General features: G+C 35.2%; 1 protein-coding gene across 5 annotated transcripts in view; it reads left to right on the top strand.

The window, feature by feature from the left end:
• LOC127509870 (uncharacterized) overlaps positions 1-22,965 on the top strand; it is a 60,229-nt gene that overhangs the window by 22,499 nt on the left and 14,765 nt on the right. For 4 of the 5 annotated variants that reach the window (XM_051889053.1, XM_051889054.1, XM_051889055.1 and 1 more), the window contains 3 exons: positions 10,830-11,141; positions 19,348-19,638; positions 20,523-20,828. In XM_051889053.1, coding sequence (XP_051745013.1) covers positions 10,830-11,141; positions 19,348-19,638; positions 20,523-20,828 — 909 coding nt within the window. Of the gene's footprint in view, positions 1-9,652; positions 9,950-10,829; positions 11,142-19,347; positions 19,639-20,522; positions 20,829-22,965 lie in introns of all 5 variants that reach the window. The other variant, XM_051889051.1, reaches the window with a different exon arrangement.

The following is a 22,965-nucleotide window of genomic DNA, read 5'->3' as shown; positions in this document are numbered from 1 at the left end:
TTTTCTTTTAGCCAAACCCATTTCAAACAAGGTTATCTTATTATATTGTTAGCTTATAGATAATACCTTTATAATGCCTTGAGATGTCTCTTAACCCTTTAAGACCTGAAGGCTTCTTAGAGTTTTTTTCTGAGCGACAAACACAAAAGTAAAGACTCATAACTCCAAAACTGTAGCAAGGAGAGTCAAAAGGTAGGTATCATTTGATAGAACACTTTCTAATTTTTTAGAAAATATAAATTACATTACATTTGGACATTTTCATGTTGAAAAACTGCTGACAAAATATATATTTTTATTTTTTTATTTTTTTATTTTATTTGATATGGAATAACTCGGGAAGGCAATAAGATCAGAGAAAAATATTTTTTGGTGATGCTCTCCTACATGAGAGCTGCATCTGGTTCAAATTTTGTGGTGATAAATTGTTATTCATTTTTTCGCCGCTAGAAGGCGCCCACGGGCGGTAAACTCTGGTTTAGAGGCACTTCTCAGCACTCGTTAGGAGTTTTTCAAAATGGTTAGATGCATTAAAAAGATGAGTTTCTAAGCTTTAAGATGAACATTGGATGCACACTGCATCCTGGAAAGATGAGAGACATGTTTTTAGCCAAGTGTAAATCATTCCATGAGTAATATCTTGTGATCAACGCAATATATTATGTTGATTTTGGATTCAGTTTAATCGTAAGAATCTGCTTTAAATAATAATGTGCATTTTCTATGATCTGTGCATTTTTCATGAAGTTATGAGCACGTGAAATCTACATGTTTCTCTGCGTCAGAGAAAGTAGCGTCGCCTGCGTCTGCGCAGTGCGACCTGATGCAGCCCCTGAAGTGAGACACAGGAAACAGAAATACTGCAAAATAATAATAATAACGCGACTAAACGAGACGAAATAACGTTTAACATCTCGTCTCGTCTTGTTTTGGTCAACAAAATGAAGAGACATTTTAGCATAGTTTTTATTTTGTAAACCACATTTAGTCTCGTTTTTATTCGTCAACAATATTGCATTATTTAATTATAGTCATCATCACATGACCAGCATTTACGTTGCGTCTCGTCTCGTTTTCGTCACGTGATAAAGGTTCGTTGACAACGATATTTAGTCATAATTTTTGTTGACAAAAGCAACACTACTCTCAAATCGATTAGATAGACCGTTTGAACGTGCTGCTCCTGAACTTTGTTTATGAAACATTATTTGTCGCTTTAATTCTTTAATTGCGTCTCTGGAGATTCAGACATGTGAGAGGCTGTAAATTAGCTGAACACATCCTAGTTTATTTAGTGACACTTGGCCTATATTTTAAAATCTTTATTTGAATATGGCAACATTTTATTTTAAATCTTTATTTGAATATGGTAACATGATACCTCGTTCTACAATATTTCTCTGATTAAATCACTGACAGAGACTGTTTCCCATTAGCCAATCATAGGAAGCGTGATGACATCATCCATAGAAAGGAGGTCAATCCCACCCTTTCTCTTATCTTAAAGCTGAAGTCCATAACTTTTTTTGGTTAAAAATGATCAAAAATCAATTTTTGAGCAAGTACATAACCAGCCAGTGTTCAAAACTATCTCCCTATCTTAGCTTCACAACGGTAAGCTTGTAATAATGTTTTATAATAAGAACGACCCGGTGGATTTCCGCGGGAAATTCGAGCATGCAGCCGTTCACCATTGCGCCATTACTTCACGTCTGAAAACAGAAAGGAAGGAGTCCCGTCAAAGCCCCTTTAAGACTTATTATTACTTGTTATTCTAGTCTTTGGTCCCGTCCCGCTGGTCGGTTTTATCATGTGAGGATGCTGCTGGTAGCGGATCATTTATAGCCTGTTCTCACAGCAGCTGAAATAATTAAACTTATCGTTTTGATGGCGGATTGTAATCCAGAAAGGTCCAAATGACAATCATCAGTGACAACTGGAGATTCACCCGTAGTTAAAAAGCAAAAGGCTTTGGACTGTTGAGTGGCTACAGAAATTTAAATCTACAGGTAACACTAACACACACTAACAATTTGAGAACAAAGTATAACAGTAAAAATAATTTGCATGGTTTGGCGTGAACTAAGCGATCGTTAGATTTAACGATTCAGTTGGTCAGAACAAAAGTGGCAGACGTTACTTACTTGTTCAGATGACATTTTCCAGTGAAAATTCTTATATTGGTCACACTTTCAAGACGGAGAATCTGTGATTCTGAAGTACAGTATCCACACTGATCCGGTGACTGACAGCAAACATTAGATTCATCCGCGCTGATGAGCTGTGCCGATGCAGATTCCTATTCCGCATATGACTGCTATTGCAGGTTTCAAACAGAGATGGCGACAAAAAGGAAAAACGGCGGACTGCAGGTTTAATGCTGCGTTCACACCGAACGCGAATCGCGCGTCAAATTTGCGTCTAGTTGGACGCTTGAACATTTTGAGTTTACTCGCTTCATTCACGCGTGAAATTGACTTCACAACAGACGTGAATTTGCGTCATGAGAGGGGCTCTCCCGCTCCTTTATGTGTCCCAGACTCTTCCACTTCTTTCTGCGCACTTTTTCTGAATAAACACAACTCGCCCGCGGGAAAATAGTTGTAAATTACAGCGAATAAGATCAATTTGCCAGCTTTAGCTAGCTTGTAGTCTCAATATGTATATATAGCTCAAATTGAGTAAAGACCGTTTTTTATAACTTACCAGATCCGGCCTCCTCACTCACTTTCTTTCAAGCAAGATCCTCTTTTTTCCTGTTTCTATAAAAGTATGAAGATGTACAGCGACAATGATTTTGTCCGCCATTGTTGTTTCGGATTTCTGCCTCAGCTCGCTATGTCACGTCACTACTAGAGCAAGCTCCTGATTGGTTAACGTGGCGCGAATTTTCGCCAAAGTCCAGATTTTTCAACTCGGGTGTCTAGAGCGCCAGACGCTCGATTCGCGCATCAGACGCGTGACCGCTCAATTCGCACCGCGCCATTCGCACGTCAACGACCGATTCGCGCCGCGCTAGACGCTTGATTCGCGTTGCAGGACGTCTAGACGCACGTTTACATTGACTTAACATGTAAATCAGATGCCCCAGACGCGTTCGGTGTGAACACAGCATAAGACTCTCTATTCCTTAGTAACGTTGGTCTCAGCAGCTTTGTGAATAGGTTTAAGAGGAAGCTCTTTACTAAGACTTTTACTGTTATTCAGGAGATAAAATGTCAAGATAAAATGTTTTGTGAATACGACCCCTGATAACCAGATCTGCAGAGCGATTTTCACTCTTTTTTTTTTTTTTTTTTTTTTTTTTTTAATTAGTACATTTCCATGGCAAAAACTGTCAGTAGCTCAGTTATAACTTCCTTATACTTAGCCTGTCTGTCCTAGTGTACACTACACTGCATTATCAAATCACTAATGCGATACCTTGATTGTGTTGCATTCATGTCACCTCCTGCCACAATACAACGAAATCGGGCCATGCAACACAATAAAGCCACAACACAATGAAAATGCTCCCAGCCACTAGGGGGCTTTCAGAGCTCGGTAAAGTTAGTTGTCCTTGCCACTGTTCTACAGAGTCGTCAGTTTTACAAAGATATCATAGGGCTGTGAATCTTTGAGTATACATATGCATTCATAGGGTTATTGAAATGCTTCTCTGAATGCGTCTAAGTCAGGATGAGAATTATACAGTGACCTTCAGGCGGTTAGAGAGTGGGGACAAAAAAGAAAAAAACAACTTTTTGTCCATTTTTAAAAGTTTAGTTCACCCAAAAATGAAAATTCTGTCATTTATTACTCAATTTCCACAAATGCCAATTTTTATAGGCTATTAAAATAAAGTTTTGTAGCATCATTAAGAACTAACATTAAAGGGTTAGTTCACCCAAAAATGAAAATAATGTCAATAATTACTCACCCTCATGCTGTTCCACACCCGTAAGACCTTCGTTCATCTTCGGAACACAAATTAAGATATTTTTGATGAAATCCGATGGCTCAGTGAGGCCTGCATAGCCAGCAATGACATTTCCTCTCTCAAGATCCATTAATGTACTAAAAACATATTTAAATCAGTTCATGTGAGTACAGTGGTTCAATATTAATATTATAATTAATATTTAATTATACTGTATGTTAATTAATAATTAATATTAATATTTTTAGTACATTATTGGATCTTGAGAGAGGAAATGTTATTGCTCCCTATGTAGGCCTCACTGAGCCATCGGATTTCAACAAAAATATCTTAATTTGTGTTCTGAAGATGAATGAAGGTCTTACGGGTGTAAAACGGCATGAGGGTGAGTAATAAATGACATTATTTTCATTTTTGGGTGAACTACCCCGTTAATGTTAGCTCATGTTAGTTCTTAATGATGCTACATAACTTTATTTTAATAGCCTATAAAAATTGGCATTTGTGGAAATTTACATAAGCCAAAATTTTAAAAGGCTTTAAAAGTGTTATTAGGCCTAGTTCATGTTAACTATAGTGGAGGATAGTGTTAATGGCTACACAACCTTATTAAAGTGTTCCAGGTACATTAAACATACTACTGTAACGCTTACGTGGAGAGACTACCCTAGAATATCATGCGCTTTCCCAACTAATCCTAAACTAATTTTTCTTCAAGGAATAGTAAGAAAAGCCCTCTTTGTCCTCTTTATACGGAACATTTTCCTTATGATGATTCTGAAAGGAAACGCGCTGGGTGCCTACTGTCGCTATAGTAACGAACGCAACTTTAACGCGCATCTGATTGATAAACCGCGCGCTCTTATTTCAGTGTTGTTAATGTTGTAGTTACTGCAGCCGTTTCCTTTGTGCATTCAGTTTAACGACATTCGGTTCATAATTTCATTTATCATTCATTGGAACTGTGCGTATGCATTTAGACACTTACATTATGTGTTTGGTCCGTCCATGCATTAAATGCGCGCTCTTGAATAAGGTGGGTTTTAACGTTCCTTCAACTGCTCATGTAATGTCAATGGTATGACCCATTTCCGTAAAACCTGAGTAGTTTATCTTATAGAAAATAACGGTGACGTTTCCACACAATAAAAGCGTTGACCACGCAATGACTTGGCAGCTTTATCAATGGCTTGTGCAGTGTGACTCAGGACTATTGTATATCGTATTGTATATCACTGTATATCGACCTGAAATATTAAATCAAAACCATCTATGTACATTATAGCTGCATATTTATACCTGTGAATGAACTGACGCACTACCATGGCTCAGGGGAATGACTGCCAATTCCACCAAGTGATTAAAAACATTATAATTTGTATTCAGTAAAATCACTTTTAACATTTAGAAACAGACATGATCCAAAGCTTGTAGTCAGGGTTCCTGTGGATCCTTAAAAAGTCTTCAATTAGATTTTAAAAATTTTAAGGTAATAAAAAGTCTTAAAAAGCCTTATTTTTACTTATGAGAGGTCTTAAATTTTAGATGACACTTTGACTAAGACATATCTAAATCATTTACCAAATTAAAACTATCTAATTAGCATACATATTAGGGGTGTCCCCGACTACGGGTTTACATAGTTGAATCAGATTCGAATCAGATTGCCTATATTCGACTGATAGTCGAATCATATATGTTGGAGGTGGGGGGGCGGCTTTTATTTTCTTTCACACACAGCACAGACTTTCAATAACACAACTTTCTAATAAAGCGACCAAACTGCCTGTCAAGTGATAGACGAAACTGACAATGGTTTTATCTTTTTTAAACAAATGAAAGGCAATGTGGATAAACATTGACAGCCACGATGTACAGACCACCACTCAAAGATATAGAAGAAAATGAATAAAAACATTTTGGATCAATAAAACTTAAAATATATATAAATAACTGCAGAAAGGCCACACTGCAGATAGATATGCATTTGATAAGTCGGCATGTAATTATTAATGTAATAAAAAAATTTAATAATTGTTTAATCAAACATTAATTTACAGAATTGAATTAGAACAGAATATACCGTTCTAATAAATAAAAATTAAAAAGCCTAATTAAAAAAATGAAATAGTCATTATCAAGTCACAACTGCAAAATGCCTGAATTGCAGGGGAACATATATTCAAATATTTAAATTAGATAACCCAGAGTGATCAATAAATAAATAAAAATTAAAGAAATTATTAAAATAACGAAAGTATAGCCAGAATTGTCAACTTTGTCTTTTTTAACTGCGGAGACAATAAACGCTAAACTGGAGTGGCAGTCTTTTTAGCTAAACATTCACAGCATCCAAAAATCAAATTGGAACCGGCTGAAATGTTTTGAAATCACTTGTACCCTACCTGATCGAAAAAATCCAGTCTTTCACGCGATCTGCCTGTATCCGTTTGAGACTTTTTTCAAATAGTGCGCTAGTCAGCTAACATTAGTCAGCTCGTTAGCGTTGGCCGGCAGAAGCGCGCCGCGGTGTTTGTCGTTGTTGAGCGTAGGACATGAGCTGTTGGCACAACTTGCATCATACGTTTTTTGGATAATCTTTTACCATTTCAAAGTGCATCCAATTCTACACTTTAGATTTTCTTATCTCAGACATTGTTAAAGATTTAATCCCTGCTGCCAAGATGCTCCTCTGTCGATCACGGATCATGGAAGTGAAACTTAAAGGGTTAGTTCACCCAAAAATGAAAATAATGTCATTAATTACTCACCCTCATGTCGTTCCACACCCGTAAGACCTTCGTTAATCTTCAGAACACAAATTGAGATATTTTTGTTGAAATCCGATGGCTCAGTGAGGCCTACACAGCCAGCAATGATATTTCCTCTCTCAAGATCCATTAATGTACTAAAAACATATTTAAATCAGTTCATGTGAGTACAGTGGTTCAACCTGAATATTATAAAGCAACGAGAATATTTTTGGTGCGGCAAAAAAACAAAATAATGACTTATTTGAAACTTCGGAGCATAATGAATCAGCGTGTTGAATCATGATTCGGATCGTGTGTCAAACCGCCAAACTGCTGAAATCACGTGACTTTGGCGCTCCGAACCGCTGATTCGACACACTGATTCATAACGCTCCGAAGCTTCATGAAGCAGTGTTTTGAAATCAGCCATCACTATATAAGTTATTTTGTTTTTTTGCCGCACCAAAAATATTCTCGTCGCTTTATAATATTAATATTGAATCACTGTAATCACATGAACTGATTTAAATATGTTTTTAGTACATTAATGGATCTTGAGAGAGGAAATGTCATTGCTGGCTATGCAGGCCTCACTGAGCCATTGGATTTCAACAAAAATATCTCAATTTGTGTTCCGAAGATGAACAAAGGTCTTATGGGTGTGGAACGGCATGAGGGTGAGTAATAAATTACATTGTTTTCATTTTTGGGTGAACTAACCCTTTAAATCTGTCACGGGGTGGTTGGATTTATTCACGCACATTATCATAATTGGCTGCATTATCATAATTGGCTGTATATTAACCTATTGGGAGAGAACCGGTATGTCTATGTAAAATCCGCCATATCTCGTCTCATAACACCTCTGCGGAGATTCGACTGTGAGATTGGTAGTCAAATCAGGCTCCTCCTGTCGAAACATCGAATCGTCGACTATTCAGGGTCACCCCTAATACATATTATTATTATTATTATTATTATTATTATTATTGTTATTTTTATTTTTATTTTTATTTATTTATTTATTTCTTTGTGGATTTGCTAGTTCACGTGACAATTCATGGGTCTCGCAGCATTTACTACAGTGTACAACATAGGTTACTGTCTCCTGCATGTGAAAGGAAGAGAGCAGAGGAAAATGGGTAAATGTCAGTTCAGTAACCGTTGTAAGTTCATTCTTTATGTGTGTAGGGGTGTGTGATAGTATTGTCTATGATGATATCCTAATTGTTTTAACGATGTGAGAGCTGACACTGAGTTTGTCACTCACGCTTTCACTGTGATGTATGCAGTTATATGAACTCAAAACTCAACATACATGGGCATTTTTGCCCTGATGAGTTTTTGTCGTTTTCCCCAAATCAGAACGATTGCAAATGTGATATTTTATACAACAGTTACATGAACAATACGTTAACAGTGACCCTGTTGAAAAAACAGCATATGCTGGTAAGGTAGGTTTTGAAGCTGGGATGCTGGTTTGAGCTGGTTTATACTGGTTTATGCTGGTCACGTGCTGGTCCTGGCTTAAATTTGCCAGTCAAGCAGCACATCAGCCTGGAGAGAGCTGAAGAAAGATGACAGTACACACTTCATATGTGAATTAAGTTGATAGTTGCAGTTGTTCAATAATAATTGTTCATTTATGATACAGCATGTTATTAGCTTGTGCCTATCATTGTTGTTCAGTACGCTGTAAAACGCTGTAAAAAACAGAAAAGGTTCTGGTAATTTTCTGCCAGGGCAAGATCTGTTAAGTTGTAACCCTACAACGCAGAATGCAATGTGTAAATTATAATACAGGTAAAACACCTGAGAAAAATCGACATGGATAATTCCTTCATATTAACACAGTACATTGTGCCCTATTTTTAACTAACTACCAATACACTGCTTCAAACTATAATTGTTCAAAATGTGTAGTTTTACTAGTTAATAAGAAAATAAGAAAATGTAATTGTTCAAAAATGTGTAACTGTTCAATAATTCAATGTTGTATTTAAAAATAAAAATATCTGATCAAAAAGATGTTTATTATTTTTACAAATAAAATAGATTTATATTATTATAAATATATTTATATTATTATAAATATATTTATATTATCGTATTATATTTATATTATGAACAAATCTAAATTAACAGTTGATTTCAAATCATATTTTTATGTGTATTCTATACAATAATGCAGTTTTGCGTACTTGGGTAAAGTTGTTTTTATATTCGCACATTCGGACTTCCGCGTTTAAGAACGTTCTAATAATGTGCAATAAAGTTAATGTTTGCAAATTCTGAACAGCGACACGATATTTACAACCAACGATTGTAAACCTACAACATTTTTCACAATCGATCAAAATGGGCGAGTATTATTTTAATGGCATACTTACTTGTGAACGTCCACTGAATGTCCAATGTAGTGTACAAAGTTATTGTAGCCTATGCGGAAGTCCGAATGTGCGAATATAAAACCAAATTTACCCAAGTGTTTTGCGTCATGGTTACGTGATGACGTCATCCCACAACGTCATTTAGCAACTTTAGCAACAAATTCACCCGTCTTTAGCAACTTCCCTGAACATTAGTTGGCAACACTGGTTCGATTTCATTGTGTTGTGAACTTATATTTGCTTTTTTAATTTCATTGTGTTGTGAACTTATGTTTGTGTAGAATTCAGACTTTTTTCACACATTTTCCCTGTATTTGCTTCTTTCAGAAGAGGATCTTTAAATAGTCAAGCTCAACAAAATCTGTAGTCTGATGTTTGTTTGGATTTCAGGCTGTTCTGATGGTCAAAACACACATTAGATTTGAGGTCGACTCATTTAATTCATTTATATCTTCATGTAGATTTCTATAAACTGAGTAAATGAAACATTTGAGATGTTGATCAATTGATCAGTAATGCTTTGTTGTCTGATGTTGTTAGTTTTCTGTTTCTGATTTCTGATCTATTTCTCTGTTTCTGTGCTGCTGCAGGACAAGTGAAGACATCAGTGCTGAGGGGAGATTCTGTCGCTCTGTACAAAGATACTGATATACAGAAGGATGATAAAATACAGTGGAAGTTTGAAGAGAAACTCATAGCTGAAATGACTGGAGAGAACCGTGAGAACCCTCAATGGTCTGATGAATTCAGAGGCCAAATGAAGCTGAACCCTTGGACTGGATCTCTCTTCATTCAACAAACCAGACCTGAACACTCTGGATTATATAAACTAGAGATCAATACCAGTGCTTATTCAACATTCAGACTCTTCAGGATTATCATCTTTGGTGAGTAACACAAAGTCTTTCAGTGAAACAGCAGCAGTGTATATGACAGACCTTGTGTCAAAATATGATTATAAAAGTGTTCCAGTTGTGTTATATTAATGATGGAGAAACTCTGACCTGTTCATCATATCACTGCACTGCTGCCATAGCAGATATATACTGATGTAGAAATCAACACACTGTTATGTCAGGAACAAGACCTTCTAGTGGGATTAATGTACAGAGTTAAATCATTAAAATGTGTCTGTAACTATTTTATCAAAGCCTTAAAGCTCAAAAAGGTCATGTGGTATTTTTTTCATGAAGTCAACTGTAAATACAGGCAGTTGCAGTTTAATTTCTGGTTTCTGGTGTTTTAGACAGATCTGGTTCCTCAATGAAGCAGCTTCAGACAGTCTTCTTTCATATGCTGTTGTCTGTTCTGAAACTGTTCCTCACACAGACTGTGTTGCTTCTGTCTGCAGGATTGTTTGATCAACTTTATCAGTCACAATCCTCCTCATTATTCCTGATCATTATTGAACTGCAGTACAGTCATTATCTGATCACAAATCAAACATTCAGAACCGTTTCTTCACACAAACTCAATTCAACACACTCATATTTCATGTCGTTTGAGTGGATTTTTACTCTTAGAAACACAGACTGGAGTTCAACACAGTTTCATCAGTGAAACACACATGAGGTGTAGAGATTTATACTTACATTCAGATTTCTACAATGAGAAGTTGAGCTCTTTTCAACTTAAAATAGAGTAAATGATATGTTTGTGATACAGTATGTCAGGTGTGATATGTCAGTGTTTCTTCTGTTTGTTTCTGCTGCTGTTGGTTTTCTGGTTCTGATTTCTCTTCTGTATTTTTCTCTGTTTCTTTGACAGATGAAGAGAAGTCAGTGTCAGTGATGGAGGGGGCGGATGTGACTCTACGTGCCAATACTGAAATACAGACAGGAGATAAGATATTCTGGATGTTTGGACATGACAACCGTCCTGTAGCTAAAAACACAGAAGAGAAGTGTGAAGAAGGGTCTGAGTACAGTGATGTTAGATTTAAAGACAAAGTGGATCTGAATCCTCAGACTGGAGATCTCACCATCAAGACAATCAGAAAAATCAACACTGGAGAATACAAACTAAAGATCATCAGAAATGGCAAATCCTCATTCAAGTTATTCAATGTTACTGTTTCTGGTGAGTGAAATATTTACTTTCATTGTAATTATGAATTTATTTCTAGATCAACATTGTGTCGTTCTTAAAGGATAGTTCAACCAAAAATGTCCTCATGTCGTCCCGAACGCACAAGACTTTTATTGAATTAGATCCAAATTTTAAGAAGTGATGTGATTGATTTGAATGTGGAAATTTGAAACAAAAGTCTTTCTTCACAAAAGATCTTCATTGTGCGAGAGATCTCTGATGCACATGAGAGAATCTCAACACAGTGGTCAGCAGTGCAGATCCTCAGGTTGTGTCGTGAGAATGACCCTTTTATATGAACTCAGTGTTACTGGTATGACTTAGGGCTGTAACGATTCATCGATGAAATTCGATTCGAATTCGATTCGATTTTTTAAAAAAATCCTCGATTTCAATTTGCCCGTGTCGAGTAACTGGTAAAATACCAGAAGTGGCACTTTCCACGGAGGAGAATCCATAAAACACATTATTAGACAGTTTTCTAAGGCTGCACGATATTAAACCCGTGTAAAAATAATAAAGCATAATACTATTGTCAATTTACAAAGATTATTAATTAATGAAACAAATGTGCTGCAAGTTTAATATATTTGTGCTGTTATTTTTATCCTCCTGAGACCCAGGAAAAAAAGTTTTTTTGAATTTAGTTTTTTTCACGTCATTATATTGTTTAGGGCATAAGAACCAAATTAAAATATAACATTTTTGAAAAATTATATTTTATTCATATGTTATGATATGTCCTCTGTAGTGGACACCTGGACTGAGTTGTTTAAAAAATAAAATGACATGTATAGGCAAAAACAATGGGATTTTTTTAAATCACCAATCAATATTTAGCCTTCAGGATTGTTTTTAACCAAACTTTGTATCAAGATGATTCTCAACTATATTGTGAAAGATATAATGGAATTAATTGATATACCATTTTATTTTATGCAATATGTGGGTAAAATTGTCATACATGGATTTTCCCATTCAATACAATGCATCTGTATCTAATTTGCATATTAATGTTTTCTTCAGCAACATGTAATGAAAAAAGAAGTGTAATAATTGGCAACATTTTCATAATAATATCTAATAATCAATAGGATTATTGATATATATATATATATATATATATAATATATATATATATATATATATATATATATATATATAATATCTTTCCCTATTCACTTGTTGTATCTCCTATTATATCTCCTGATAAACATGATTTAAGTCCTGGTGTCCTCTACAGAGGTCATGTATGAAATCAATGTCCTGTTTCGTAACAGAAAGTCGTATTTTGATTTGAAACCCCATAACATTTTCCTGAGATATTGATTCATAACAAACAATTTGAAAATGAATCCGATTTAAATAATTACAAAATATTATCATTTGCATAAGAATGCTAATTTTCATTTTCAGTCATATTTAAAGACCAAGAAGTTGTTGTTGTCATGGCGAAACCTCTAAAAATTTGGTATCTCTGCAAAGCCCTGAATGTGCTCTTTACAGGACATCCAGACTTAAAACTGTGACATGTATGATGTCAGAGAAAATCACTAAAATATGATGTCCACTACAGAGGACAGAAATCTGTTCCCGGGTCCCAGGAGGATATACGTGTCTAGTGCGTCTCGTGCGGCTCCTTTCACAGTAAATGCAGCTTCACGTGAACTGTTATACATGAGTGGAGCGTCTCAAACTCCATCTCTGAATATGCTGTGAGCTTATTGTTATAATACATAAAGAACATTAGTTGTACAATTCAATACATGTATTTTGACAGTTTTGTTCAGTAAAACCATACAATTACTTGTTTTTCATACTTTACTTGAATCAATTTTTATTGTGTTATTGCTATTATATATTTTAAGCCATATGTGTAAGTGAATGTGTTTTGTTGTGTAAAAGCACCTTTATAATGATCGCATTAGTAGTTGAGCTATATGTGCGCGCCATGTTTGTTTACGCCGCGGTCAGGAGATCTGTCGGATTTACACTTGAATTCTTTCACTTCTTTCGAAATACACGGATGGATGTAAGTGTCCGGTGAATTGGGAGAAGAACAGGGTAAACTTTATAGTTGCAGCTTGCCTTCCTCACATCATGAATCAATTATAATGGAAAGGATTATTATTGCAGCTTCCAGAGACATCAGTGTATATTTTACAGACTCTAACTGTACTGTTACTAGTACTTATGTGTATTTAAATATCTGAAACCTAAAATAAACATCATGTGGTAGAAACACTGAATAGTTGTGATAAATGCCAAGCACTGAGTGCATTCGTCTCTGGCTCAGTGCCAGCGCCCGGAGGGGAGGGCGATTACTCCAGTAATCATTAGAATAATCGAACGATTACTCGATTACCAAATGAATCGTTAGCTACAGCCCTAGTATGACTTGTATGACTGACTTTCTTTCTATGGAGCACTAAAGTGTTTTTCCTTCCATGTCATGGTGTCCAATGTTGTTTGGACCCAAACATTTTTCAGAATATCTTCTTTTGTTTCACAGAAGAAAGTCATACAGGTTTGGAATGACATGAATGAACTATCCATTTAAAGTCCCCGTGAACCGGAAGTTGCAAACGACTTTTCTCCGGTGTTGTGACGTATTCCCAAGTGAAAGGGAATATTGAATAGAGGGCAGGGTTTTACTTTAGCGCTCCTCCTCTCCATCTGTCGCTCATAGCAGACTAACGGTTGGAGGGAGTGGTTTAAGCGTTTTATACTTTTCAGATTTTGATTAAAGATTACCACAACAAACAATTTTTTTCTGAGTATTAACTTGCATGGATTAATTGTTCACCACAAGACTAGTAATATGCACTAACAAAGGAAATAGGGTCAATTTTGATTTCATGCCGACTTTATGCACATATCAGAACATGGTGCTGTGAGACACACTAATCCATTACATCCAGTTCTAATCCATCCATTTAAGAGTTCAGGGGTCGTGTTCACAAAACATCGTAAGGAAAAAAGAAAGAAAAAAAATCATACAGGCTTGCGAACACAACCATGCACATGCAAACAATACACTTTTCACTCATACACGCACACACGTTAATTAATTTTTTATTTTAGATTTTTTATTGTATTGACAGCTCAGCTGTATGTGGACACCTTTTGAGTAGAAATTCATATTGCATTTTTTTTTTGCAAATAAAACTCCTATAGTCCATAACTACTGTAGTTTTAACTTTATTTTAATATAAATTCAGTTAAATCATCAAACATTTGTATGACTTGCCAGTGACTTGTTTGACCCAAGCTACGACTTGACTTGACTTCATTCTAACAAAAATTGACTTGGACTTGCTTGAGACTTGAAGGTTAAGACTTGAGACTTACTTGTGACTTGAACATGTGTGACTTACTCCCACCTCTGCTGATCAGTGAGTCGCTTTTAAGTGACCATGAAATAAAAATTCCCTCCATCTGTTTTCTGAATGCATGTTATTGATCTTATTGTGAGTAATTTATAGGTTATTTATTTCTTGACCTTGTAATTTTTAATCAAAATACCATAACCCGTCTTCCAGTGAAACTGCTGACTTCTCTCTGCTGATGAATGCAGGACTTCTCTGATGATTTAACTCACTCACATCCTGTTCCTGCAAGCTTTTATACACTTCACTTACTCGTCTAGTGTGAAACAGGCTAATGTTTGTTTGTTATCTGCCCTGTGATTGTGCAATGAAAGTTTTTCTGGCAGTTTTGGAATGACCAGAGGAACATGTCAGATGCTCTTTGAGCAAATTATTGTTCGTTTGAGGTGAATTCTACGGTGGCCCAGTAGTGCAGAACACAACGAAATTTAAAAAGCAAACATAAGTTCACAACACAACGAATCAAGCCACAATACAACGAAATCAAGCCACAACACAATGAAAATGCTCCCAGCCACTAGGGGGCTTTCAGAGCTCGGTAACGTTAGTTGTCCTTGCCACTGTTCTACAGAGTCGGCAGTTTTACAAAGATATCAATACCACGATTAGTTTTAACAGTATGTAACCACTGTATATTCACATGAAATATTCATTCAAAACCATCTACCTCCATTATAGCTGCATATTTATACCTGTGAAAGAATTGACACGCTACCATGGCTTATGGGGACGACTGCCAATTCCACCAAGTGGTTAAAAAACATAATTTGTATTCATGAAAATGACTTTTAACATTTAGAAACATGTTCATGTTCAAATTCCAAAGCTTGTATAGGTTCGTATTGGTAAGACTGACTTAATACAGGTGACGTTTTGCCAACACAAACTAATTATAGACAATAGCAGCAACACTTGTGATGTTAAAGGGTCAAGAATAAACATAAAATGGAGCTAAAAAAAATCAATACTTTATTTTGCCAACGCGTTTTGGCACAGAGGCCTCAATCAGGGCTAAAATGTCACAGGTGTGTGTAGGTTCCTTTAAATACAGAGACAGAATTCAAACTTACAAAGAACCAATGAAAAACCTGCATATAATATCATCCACCAATCACAACACTTTAAAAGTAAATAATCATACATCAACCAATGATTTCCTTACATCAAACACTGCTGAGGAAAAGAAAATATATACCATGCACACCTTCATTGAAAACTTATAAAAATGTACAAAAAATACAAAAAAATAGTATAAAATATTTTTGTGTATGTATGTAGATAACAACGATCATGTTCTTTTATAAACATATACAATATATACCCTTGTTTAAAAGGCCTTAAAATATATATACACAATGCACATCTTTTTGAAGAACATTTCTATAAAAATTCTTTTAAGACCAATTCTTCATTAATCCCAGTAGGGAACAGACTTTTTAAATAAAAAATCCAAAAGCCTCCCTTCTTTTTCTCATTAAGTCAATGTGATCTCCTCTTAGTGGAATTTTTATATGTTCAATGCCAAAGAATAAAAAGGAAGACATGGATGATTACATCCTTTAAAATGTTTTGCTCCTGGTTTTATATCACCTCTTTTAATAGAGCTCCTGTGTTCTGTAATGCGGTCCCTCAGTATCCCCTCACTGCAGAGCACTTGAGATCCAGGGGGCGGAGTCGGGTAGGTTAAGGGATATGTAAAGTGGGAGGAGTTGGATCTAGACCCCACCCCCTGGATCTTGTGTTCTGCAGTGAGGACCATCTCCCCTTAAGCGTCGAGATGTTTCTCCAACATATACTTTTTTTTACAAGGACACTGAATTAAATATTTGACATTTTTGCTGTTACATGTAATAAATCTTTCAATATGTATATCGTTTTTGTAAACAGGATGTTCAAAACATTTAATATTCCTGGTGTATTGGCAACTGATGCAATTACCACATTTAAAATTTCCAAGAGGGATTGTTCCTGTGAGGGTCTTGATTGTGGGTTTCTTTGGGGAACTAATTTATCCTTAATAGCTCTGGCTCTTTTGTGAGCAATAAGTGGAGGATCTTGAAATGTATCTTTTAGAGATGGATCGTTTTGTAAAATATGCCAATATTTTCCACCACCTTACCTATATTGAAAGTTTTAGGAGCATATGTAGTGCAATATATAATACTGACCCTGAAAATGTCTTCTTGCATTTGTTAGAATTTAGACAATCTTCACGACTTCTAACTTGTACTCTTTGTTCATAAGAGAGCCACTTTTCATTATAACCTCTCTCTTTAAATTTTGATAACATTTGACATTTTTCCATTTCATATTCTTCACTATTTTCACAAATACGTTTTATTCTCGTAAGTTGACTTATTGGTAAGCTTCTTTTTAAAGAGATAGGATGAAAACTGACCGTGTAACAATGTGTTCCTATCTGTTGGTTTCGTATATAAGAATGAAGTGAGGTTTTTACCATATTTAAACAAGTATATCCAAGAAATTTATTTTTTTCCATATTAAAAGTTAAAGAAAATTTTAAACCACCAAGATTCATATTCAGAAATTGTAAAAATTCATGAAGAATGGTAACTTGTCCTTTCCAGAGCAGAAACATATCATCAATATATCTTTTCCAGGAAACAATGTATGGTAAGAAATGGTTGTTCTTTTCATATTAAACACTTTCTTCAAGTAAACCTACAAAAAGGCAAGCAAAACTGGGTGTCTTCCTTTTTATTCTTTGGCATTGAACATATGAAAATTCCACTAAGAGGAGATCACATTGACTTAATGAGAAAAAGAAGGGAGGCTTTTTGGATTTTTTATTTAAAAAGTCTGTTCCCTACTGGGATTAATGAAGAATTGGTCTTAAAAGAATTTTTATTGAAATGTTCTTCAAAAAGATGTGCATTGTGTATATATATTTTAAGGCCTTTTAAACAAGGGTATATATTGTATATGTTTATAAAAGAACATGATTGTTGTTATCTACATACATACACAAAAATATTTTATACTATTTTTTTGTATTTTTTGTACATTTTTATAAAAGTTTTCAATGAAGGTGTGCATGGTATATATTTTCTTTTCCTCAGCAGTGTTTGATGTAAGGAAATCATTGGTTGATGTGTGATTATTTACTTTTAAAGTGTTGTGATTGGTGGATGATATTAATATGCAGTTTTTTCATTGGTTCATTGGTTTCATTGGTTTGAATTCTGTCTCTGTATTTAAAGGAACCTACACACACCTGTAACATTTTAGCCCTGATTAAAGCCTCTGTGCTGAAACGCGTTGGCAAAATAAAGTATTGTTTTTTTTAGCTCCATTTTATGTTTATTCCTGACCCTTTAACACCACAAGTGTTGCAGGTATCGCCTATATTTAGTTTTGTCTATATTCCATGTACCTTGTTAGATGTGTGAAGCTGCACCAGATTAATCATATTACATGTTGCCAACACACACAGGGAGGTACAGTTTCACCTTTAGTAAGTTAGTCTTACCAATAGACCTTTATCACAGCAGAATTGATTACCAGAAGCATTGTTGCCAACTTAGCAATTTTGTTGCTAGATTTAGCAACTTTTCAGACTAGCAAAGCACCTAGCAACAAATTTTTGTCTATGATGATATCCTAATTATTGTTTAACGATGTGCGAGCTGACATTGAGTTTGTCACTCACGCTTTCACTGTGATGTATGCAGTTATATGACCTCAAAACTCAAGATACACGGGCATTTTTGCCCTGATGAGTTTTTGTCGTTTTCCCCAAATCAGAACGATTGCAAATGTGATATTTTATACAACAGTTACATGAACAGCAAGTTAACATTGACCCTGTTGAAAAAACAGCATATGCTGGTAAGGTAGGTTTTGAAGCTGGGATGCTGGTTTGAGCTGGTTTATACTGGTTTATGCTGGTCACGTGCTGGTCCTGGCTTAAATTTGCCAGTCAAGCAGCACATCAGCCTGGAGAGAGCTGAAGAAAGATGACAGTACACACTTCATATGTGAATTAAGATGATAGTTGCAGTTGTTCAATAATAATTGTTCATTTATGATACAGCATGTTATTAGCTTGTGCCTATCATTGTTGTTCAGTTAGGTACACTCAAAGGTCAAGGTCAAAAAGATGTTGTTTATATTACTTTTTCAAATAAAATAGGTTTATATTATTATAAATATATTTATATTATGAACAAATCTAAATTAACAGTTGATTTCAAATCATATTTTTATGTGTATTCTACGCAATAATGCAGTTTTGCGTCATGGTTATGTGATGACGTCATCCCACAACGTCATTTAGCAACTTTAGCAACAAATCCACCCGTCTTTAGCAACTTCCCTGAACATTAGTTGGCAACACTGGTTCGATTTCGTTGTGTTGTGAACTTATGTTTGCTTTTTTAATTTCGTTGTGTTGTGTACTACTGGGCCACTGTATAATTCAGACTTTTTTCACACATTTTTCCTGTATTTGCTCCTTTTAGTTTAAAAGAGGATCTTTAAATAGTCAAGCTCAACTAAATCTGTAGTCTGATGTTTGTTGTGTGGATTTCAGCCTGTTCTGTTGGTCAAAACACACATTAGATTTGAGGTCGACTCATTTAATTCATTTATATCTTCATGTAGATTTCTATAATATGGTAGAATCAGAGAAAGCTGAGTTCATTACTGATATTCATAAACTGAGTGAATGAAACATTTGAGATGTTGATCAATTGATCAGTAATGCTTTGTTGTCTGATGTTGTTAGTTTTCTGTTTCTAATTTCTGATCTCTATTTCTCTGTTTCTGTGCTGCTGCAACACTTCAAGTGAAGACATCAGTGCTGAAGGGATGTCCTGTCATTCTGTACTATGATACTGATATACAGAAGGATGATGAAATACAGTGGAAGTTTGAAGAGAAACTCATAGCTGAAATGACTGGAGAGAACCGTGAGAACCCTCAATGGTCTGATGAATTCAGAGACCAAATGAAGCTGGACCCTCGGACTGGATCTCTCATCATTCAACAAACCAGACCTGAACACTCTGGATTATATAAACTAGAGATCAAGACCAGTGATTATTCAACATTCAGATTCTTCAGGATTATGGTCTTTGGTGAGTAACACAAAGTCTTTCAGTGAAACAGCAGCAGTGTATATGACAGACCTTGTGTCAAAATATGATTATAAAAGTGTTCCAGTTGTGTTATATTAATGATGGAGAAACTCTGACCTGTTCATCATATCACTGCACTGCTGCCATAGCAGATATATACTGATGTAGAAATCAACACACTGTTATGTCAGGAACAAGACCTTCTAGTGGGATTAATGTACAGAGTTAAATCATTAAAATGTGTCTCTAACTATTTTATCAAAGCTGTAAGACTCAAAAAGGTCATGTGGTATTTTTTTTTTTCATGAAGTCAACTGTAAATACAGGCAGTTGCAGATTAATTTCTGGTTTCTGGTGTTTTAGACAGATCTGGTTCCTCAATGAAGCAGCTTCAGACAGTCTTCTTTCATATGCTGTTGTCTGTTCTGAAACTGTTCTTCACACAGACTGTGTTGCTTCTGTCTGCAGGATTGTTTGATCAACTTTATCAGTCACAATCCTCCTCATTATTCCTGATCATTATTGAACTGCAGTACAGTCATTATCTGATCACAAATCAAACATTCAGAACCGTTTCTTCACACAAACTCAATTCAACACACTCATATTTCATGTCATTTGAGTGGATTTTTACTCTTAGAAACACAGACTGGAGTTCAACACAGTTTCATCAGTGAAACACACATGAGGTGTAGAGATTTATACTTACATTCAGATTTCTACAATGAGAAGTTGAGCTCTTTTCAACTTAAAATAGAGTAAATGATATGTTTGTGATACAGTATGTCAGGTGTGATATGTCAGTGTTTCTTCTGTTTATTTCTGCTGCTGTTGGTTTTCTGGTTCTGATTTCTCTTCTGTATTTTTCTCTGTTTCTTTGACAGATAAATTAATGTCAGTGATGGAGGGGGCGGATGTGACTCTACGTGTCAATCCTGAAATACAGACAGGAGATAAGATATTCTGGATGTTTGGAGATGAAAACCGTCTTGTAGATAAAAACACAGAAGAGAAGTGTGAAGAAGAGTCTGAGTACAGTGATGTTAGATTTAAAGATAAAGTGGATCTGAATCATCAGACTGGAGATCTCACCATCAGGAGAATCGAAACTGACCACACTGGAGAATACAAACTAAAGATCATCAGAAATGGCAAATCCTCATTCAAGATATTCAGAGTTACTGTTTCTGGTGAGTGAAATATTTACTTTCATTGTCATTATAATTTTATTTTAGATCAGTATTGTGTCGTTCTTAAAGGATAGTTCAGCCAAAAATGCCCTCATGTCGTCCCGAACCCACAAGACTTTTATTGAATTTGATCCAAATTTTAATGGAAAATTTGGAAAGGCGGGACTTAGCTCACCTGTCAATCATCACCATGACGCAGCCGAATGAAGCGAGAGACAAACTTGCCTGGGACCGGGAAATAACCTCAATTTGTGTGTTATTGTGTGCGTCTGTGATTGATTGTGAGTACCCGTTCTAATCATTAGATAATCTTTGTTAATCGTAGTATGTGATTACAGGTCAATTTGGTATTTCTCTGCAGTTATTGAGTTAATCAGAATGAACAGTGTTAAAGCAAACTAGCGCGTTCACGATTATAATATCGCAGTTTGTGATATCTTCACCCTGTTCCGTATATGTTTATTCATGTCGCAGTGCTACTATGCTGAGAGTTATTCATGTCAAGTTTATATTGGAGTACTGTATGGTGCGTTGTGTGATATTTATTGCCAGTATAAGGACACTTTCAGGATTAGATTACAAGATTAATTGGACTTACAAGATTAATTGGACAGTTGAAATAAATGTTGTAAGCAAATATTAAACAAGGATTAGATCGCGTTGTAAAGTGTGAAAACAATCGTCAGGCCACTGGCGCCCTCTGCAGGCGTTTGTTATATTCAGGGCTGGAAATGGCTGAGATTCACTGGGGGGACTCTATATCGAAAGATATTTTTTTTTTTTTTTTTTTTTTTTTACTTTCAATGACTTTTCAGATGTATTTAAATATAAAATATTGTATAATTATATAATATGCTAACATTAAACAGGCCTATTTCATGTTTCCTCCAAACAATATGTTCTTAATTATCAAGCAGACACATGAAAGGTCAATGAACAACATTTATCAACTGTGTGTGGCACAAACATGTTCATTCAACTGAATCTCTACTTGGAGAAAATTACCTGTTTGATTTTGGCCAAATTAAAGATACATTGTCTAGGAATTTGCATATGGTGCATACTGAATTGAACAGGTCACAAACATTTTAAATACATTTGTCCTCAGGGTAAAGAAAACTGAATGTTTTGGATGGCTACCCCTCAGTTTAGTTTACTTTGAAAATCAACCATTAAACACATTTAAAGGGGAATCCAGTTTTAACAGAAAAAGAAGCTGATGTGCATTCTAAAAAGCAAAATAATTTGGATAATAATGTATCTAGAAAATATAATATTCACTCATCCCTTTTCTTAAACAATGGTTAAAGAGGTTGAAATGTGCTGATTATCATTTTATAAAAACTTTTTGTTTTGTTACCATAGACATGGAGTTTTTTAAAACATTGCTACCTGAACATGCAGTTCTATTCTAATATTCCCTGAAATAATTAATACCCCCCCCCCCCCACACCCCCCCATGCTGTTTTTACTCAATAAATTGAGTCATTTTTTTTTTAAATAGTGTTCACAATTCTCCCATGATTCTGAATAGACAACTAAAAAAAATAACATGTAATTTACTAGAGATTCTGACATAATGTTATTTGCTGCAGTCTATTTACAAAAACCATTAATTATTTTGAATGAATTTTTTTTTATTTTTTTAAATCGGTTTGAATAAATGATTCAATGACTCAATTATAAAGATGTCACTTGTTTCATAGATGAATCAACGTTTTTGAACACTTCTTTGCAATGAATGATTCAATGACAAATACATTTTTAACAATCATTTGTTGCCACCTACTGGTGTAACGATGTAATTGACAATCTTTATTTGAAGTATCAAGTTACTTTCAAAGGTAATTTACTCTATTTTGTTCACTTCCTTTTGGGATGGGGGACTCGTTGTCTCCCTCGGTTGCGAAGAGTTTGGGTTTGCTCCCTCGTGAGGTTTATTTATTTGTTTGTTGCTTTATTTTTGCAAAATGTCCCACACATGCAAAGTTGGTTGAGAACATAACTGCAATAAAGTAACAGCCTATAGTTAACAATTACTTGTTTACAAAGTGCCATGGGAAGTCAAACTATCTATTTAAAATGCTCTTATACTGAACATGTTTATTCTTGAAATACAGCCAGCTGTTTCCTAATG

This window comes from Ctenopharyngodon idella, chromosome 3 (genome assembly GCF_019924925.1).
Source record: "Ctenopharyngodon idella isolate HZGC_01 chromosome 3, HZGC01, whole genome shotgun sequence".
NCBI lineage: Eukaryota > Metazoa > Chordata > Actinopteri > Cypriniformes > Xenocyprididae > Ctenopharyngodon > Ctenopharyngodon idella.
Note: the sequence above shows the minus strand (reverse complement) of the source record. Positions and strands in the feature narration are given on the sequence as shown.